At 41.6% G+C, this 5,546-nt stretch overlaps 1 protein-coding gene across 1 annotated transcript; it reads right to left on the minus strand.

The window, feature by feature from the left end:
* Nucleotides 1-362: 362 nt before the first annotated feature.
* smtla (somatolactin alpha) lies at nucleotides 363-3,108 on the minus strand. Its single transcript, XM_041235030.1, has 5 exons — nucleotides 3,044-3,108; nucleotides 2,169-2,359; nucleotides 1,759-1,872; nucleotides 1,202-1,381; nucleotides 363-925 (listed from the first exon to the last, which is right to left on the minus strand). The coding sequence occupies exons 1-5, from the start codon at nucleotides 3,057-3,059 to the stop codon at nucleotides 728-730; spliced, it is 699 nt and encodes a 232-aa protein (XP_041090964.1). The 5' UTR covers nucleotides 3,060-3,108; the 3' UTR covers nucleotides 363-727.
* Nucleotides 3,109-5,546: the final 2,438 nt, after the last annotated feature.

Genomic DNA, 5,546 nt, shown 5'->3' on the forward strand with positions numbered 1-5,546 from the left:
TCTTGTAATGCTAATCGGGAATATGCAAATTTCAGCTTCACCAGCAAGAGATACTCTGTATGTGACATTAACAACTCAAATAGTTCCTTGAACCACTAAATATATAACAAAAATATAATAATAATAATAATAATATAATAATAATAATAATAATAATAATAATAATAATAATAATAATAAATAAAGACAATAGTCCTCCGAGATTCTTATTGACCTGAACATCCTTTGCTAGCCGGGGATGTTTACCTGCTGTGGGTATAAATTGCATACAGCTTATACCATTCTTCCTTCTGATGTAACAGCCACATCTCTGCAATACCAGCTTTAAAATGGGGCTCCTTAAACACGATCCGATCCAGTGCTTGAATTGAAGGTTTAATATTTGACAACAAAAAAAGGACATTACTGTAAATGTATGCCGATGGTAAGTTGCGAGCTATTGGAGTTACAAATGGTATTTTGATAATGTCAGTCTTCTTTCCTTTTATACAAAGTGAAGCTGGCACTGGCAGACAGTAAAAGACAACCAATGACTCGCTTATCAGACAAACAAAGAAAAAGACAAAGAAGAACTGATTCAGAAACGGTGCTTATATAATCTACAGGCGTATCATTAAAACAGCTATCCGTTTATTTGACATGTATTTAACCACAGAGCTGGTTCGAAGGCAGTGAGTTGGAGACTACACCAGTTCGCAGGCTCACACAGACCATGGCTGGGCTGCTGTTAGGAGATGTAGCAGCTCATCTTTTCTGTGTGACGGCACTTGAGCAGCTTGAGGAAGACCTCCATCTTGTGGGCGTCCTTCTTGAAGCAGGTGAGCACTGCGTAGTCCCTCAGGATAGACTCCACCACCTCTGGCTGCATGTCGAACCTCGTCAGAGTCTGCTGGTGCTCAAATTCCAGCAAGCCTTCATCCAGCATCTACCAAAAAACAAGCAACAGGAATGTGCACGAAGCCCAATCCAGAACCCCCAAACATACCGAATTGAAGCTGAATAGCCACCTCTATATTAAATGTGTGATTTGTGAAAGGATAATGTTATGTTACAAGCAAGCAACTGAGAAGGCTGGTGGATGGGCTCGAAAATCTGCTTACTTGTTTGATAGTGTTTGTGCAAACAGTGTCATTTTACTTCTAGTACATATAAGAAAGCTATTGACGTTTAGGTGTAAAGACACTGATGCACTGGTGCCTACCTTTCTAATAAGCACCACGACGCCTTGCTCCAGGCTGGACAGCTTGTTGGTGACCCACTTGGTTTTGTTGAGGAGGGTATCAGGGGCGTCATCATAGCGATCCAGAGTCTTCTGCAGGTAAACCAGGGGTTCAATCCAGCTCTGGGCCAGCATCAGCACAGAGTGCAGCAGCCACTTGTCCTGCAGGGGGCAACAGATAATCAACACAAGCCAAAGGCACATCCGGGAAACCCAAGTGCACACACTGATAATTTACAATTATTCTTCATTGTTCTTTGCAAATTGCACACCATGACGCGCAAAAAGTTAATGTTACATAATCAGATCTGAATAAACAAATGACTAATAAATTATAAGACTTTTGGGTAACACTACAGCAGGTGTCTAACTACGCTGTAATTACACTGTATTTGAACATGTTTACATAGTTATTGCATTGTAATTACTGCTTATGAGTAAATTCAGTGCATTTCTGAAAGAAGCAACACTTTGTAATTAAGCATGTCATTGCATTGTAACTACGCCTGTGTAATTACTGTGTTATCCCAGCTGCTTACCGATATCTTCTGGATTTCACTTTTGGATCCAGGGATGGGGAAGGCTTTGGTAATGCATGTGTTACTGGCCCGGTTTTGCTGGGTACGCATTGGCAAGGGGACAAACATTTCTTCCTGGAGATACAACAATAAAATGAAGCAATGAATGCATCTTTTGATCACGCAGAGGATTTACGTTTCTTGTTCATTAAATGCAATGACAAACAGCTTACAAATCTGCCAAATAGACTGTATCAAGCATAAGTAACTGACTGACCTTTTGTTAAGACTGACTGCCACCGCAGTAAATTGCCTAACAAGCGTTGGACATTGATGCTTAAGTTGCCTGCAGAGCTGATATTTCTAATCGGGAATTCAAAGTTAAGAGCCCTTCCTAAAAGTCAGAAATCCTTCGGACCCCCAGTACTCACAAAGAGGGTGCAGGACTCCTCGGAGACGTGGTAGATGAGCTCCGCGTGCTGGATGACCCGGTCCAGGAGTTTCTCCAGGGAGATGGAGGTGCAGCTGATGCTGCTGCCCTGTTCCTCCTTACAGTCCAGTGGGTACCCGAGCGCCCCCCAGCATTGCCAGAGCAGCAGCACCCAGGCACACACCTGCAATACTGAGAACAAAACAAGCCTGGGGTAAGCCTCACTCGTCACTGCCTTCAGATATTGTTTTACACAGGGGTGGCCCTAGTGTTCAAACCACATACAGAAAGCGGAATCTGTTATACGACAAAATGTAAAACAAAGATATCTTTACCAGGGCTTCCTAAAATCTAATGCAGCAGTTTTCTTGCAATCATTTTTCTGTTTTCAATTTCAATTTTTCAATTAGATTTTGCTCCCTGTCCAACAGATATCAAAACGTCATCTGAAACATGAAACTCCCATTGCTGCACTCAGGTCGTATCAGATGGGAGCCAAAAGCTGCTGCACAGGAAATTGATGAATGCACTTTGAAAGAGTTAACTGTGTAAAATGATCTGCTCAGTCATTCTTCAGAACATCAATGAAGACTGAAACACGAAGAGCCAAACTTTCCATTCTCGTCCCTCCGTCACTGTCACCCTGTACCTTGACAATAAGCACTAAAACCCTACATTTTCATTTCTCCATCTACAACTACCGAACGTTATTTTACCTGCACTAAAACCAAACAATAAAACACGCATTTAATAACTTCCTTGGATCCTGTTGGTAAGTTAATGAATGCAGCTCCAACTCTACCTAGCAGTCTAGAGGCAGGTCAAAATATACTGACCCTCAAAAAGACAAATTATTTCATGGTGCAATTGACATACCTTTCACCTTCGGCATTCTGCTGTGTTTAGAGTCCTCTTCCTATCTTCTGAATTTAGGTCTTATTTTCTGCATGTTACCCCAAGTCCCTTTTATAAATCCCCACTACCCCGTGACTAATCCAACACAAACACCTACAATGACTGAGATCTACTTGCAATTATGCATGCACAGGTAAGATGAGATGCACTGAGGTGTGGACAACTGGTACTCTGGATATGCATGACATCTTCCTTGATCTGTGCGGTGGAGCATGTGGGGGTCAGGCGAGTGATAAGCCAGCCATCTGCATAAAGGACTGAATAAGTAATGTCGGAAAACTTGTGGGAACGCAATGATCTTTTTTTCTAGCAGGACAATAACTTGTTCTGCGTCACTCAATCAAGGTGAAGCAGGAATAGATACTGTCCATGAAGACATCGAGAGTCAAATCTCTTCAATACGAGCTCAACTGTACCAGGAAACTGGGAACCAGGACAAGCACATCAGCACTGCCAGCTGTTCTGTAAACCCAATGTTGACTTTGACTGTGACAAGGACCATGGTGAGTATTGTGTGTGCACCAGGTGTACCCGTTTTGGGAATGAGTGGAACAAGCTGACTGCATTTTGCAGTGAAAAGAAGTTCACCCCAATGGGCTTCAACCATGTCACTTTGTAATGTGTGCTTGTTCAGTCCACCTGAACCCTAATGTGCGCTGAAATGAAAATCTCATAGAATCAAAGGGAGGCGATTCCACCCTGAAAGGAGTGCTGATCATTGTTTTACACAGTCCTTCCACGTCTAACACATTGCATGTCTGTGCAGGTGAGTTGGCCTTCAGAGATAGTTCAGCAAAAAAAAAAGACTTGGATATTTAACAGGATTAGTGATTTAAGATCCCCTCCCAAAGGAAAGAGGCACTGCATATTCAGAGGGCGGGCTGCTCTGCCTTGTTATCATGTTTCCCTGGTCTCTCCTAAGAGGAGAGACATGATGTGTATTCATGTAGAGGTTCAGCAAACATTCTACATATTTCATGCAGGCTTTGCTCAAGGGCACTTGTTTTAAGCCCTTCTTGACTGTTTAAACATGGAGGGTTACAGATGGAGCCACTGGGAGCCATGTGGCACTTGTGGTGCTTGAATTTACCAAATCTAAAATTTAATTCCATCTGGAATCAGTTGAGGGAGAATGTTTACTTCCGGCTTTGTAAGAAGATATATTTTTTTTTTAGTGGGAAAGGAAGGCTGAACTTAGATCCTCAGATTCTGTTCCTTTCTACCCAGTTTTCTAGTTTCAGTGGTTGCTGATGTAACTCGCAGTGTTGTGTGATACAAGGCCACTAAGGATTCTGTCCTGTCCCCTGTCGATGAGATGAGGTTAAAAGCTCTATAACCACGAATTCAGACAAGCGCGGGGTCACCTGGTTCGCACCCAACCTCTGCCCTGTTACACTGACAAATTGAAATCGTGTGCTTGTTCATGATTAATGAATGCTAGTGTTAAGGATGACCTTCTATTTGCTTCTTTTGAATTCAACAATAAATAATATGTTGCTTCATATAGTATGTTACTGCGTTTGTTTGCAATTATGTCACTAGCTATTCTCGTGCTACTTAGTTGTCTTTTATTATATTTATTATACAGTGTAAATACACAACTGCGTTTTTCAATAGCTGAGTCCTGGAGTAATACAACTTTTACAGGATAATGCACTATGGTGTTTTTCATTATTGTTTGTAAAACGAATGCAGCTGTGAAACTTTTGGAACATGTTATAAAAAATGCACAAGAAAGTTTGCTACTGGCATCAAGTTAAGGACCTATTCCAGCTCCCATATGCACTAAAGCTGTGGTCAATCAAGCTCATTGAGACTGGTTTAGCCTAGAGCTACAGTTGTATAAACCTGAGTGTATGTGAAGTGTGGGATCTTTCTCTGTGACAAATAAAGTGTGGTTAAAGATGCACGCCAGTTTCCCAGAGGAGGCCACTGCCAGAGCAAACACATGAATTATTTAGCAGGCTTGGATTTTGGGCAATTATTTGTAATGCTCGTCTTCCTTGGGGCTGATCGGCGTTTTAAAAAATCAATTTCTCAGCCACTGTCATCCCCCATTTTTGTTCCCAGTTATTAATCTGAAAAGGGAGGACGATGGCTGACTAAATGTATAAGTTTCAAAACAGACCTCTTAACAAAATGAGATCTTGCTTTAGCTGCAGGGAGAACTTTTCTGTGTTTCCTGCACTGCTTTCTACCTCCTCCGCGCCCTATTTCAAACAAGCACCTTTTTTTAGAAATCCCCAAGCAAGTCATTAAAACAGAAATCGTTCAAGATGAGAATAAAATGCCTATCCTTAACTTTAAAGATCCAATCATCCAGGAAAAAAAAAAAACAGAAATGTTTTGATGTTTTTGTCATTGCACTGAGGCAACGCATCATGAAAGGACTGTGACATCACCACCCGATCACAGTTTTGCATGTTTACATAAACACCATAACTGCGTTGAACAAAACAGACAT

This window comes from Polyodon spathula, chromosome 36, assembly GCF_017654505.1.
Source record: "Polyodon spathula isolate WHYD16114869_AA chromosome 36, ASM1765450v1, whole genome shotgun sequence".
NCBI lineage: Eukaryota > Metazoa > Chordata > Actinopteri > Acipenseriformes > Polyodontidae > Polyodon > Polyodon spathula.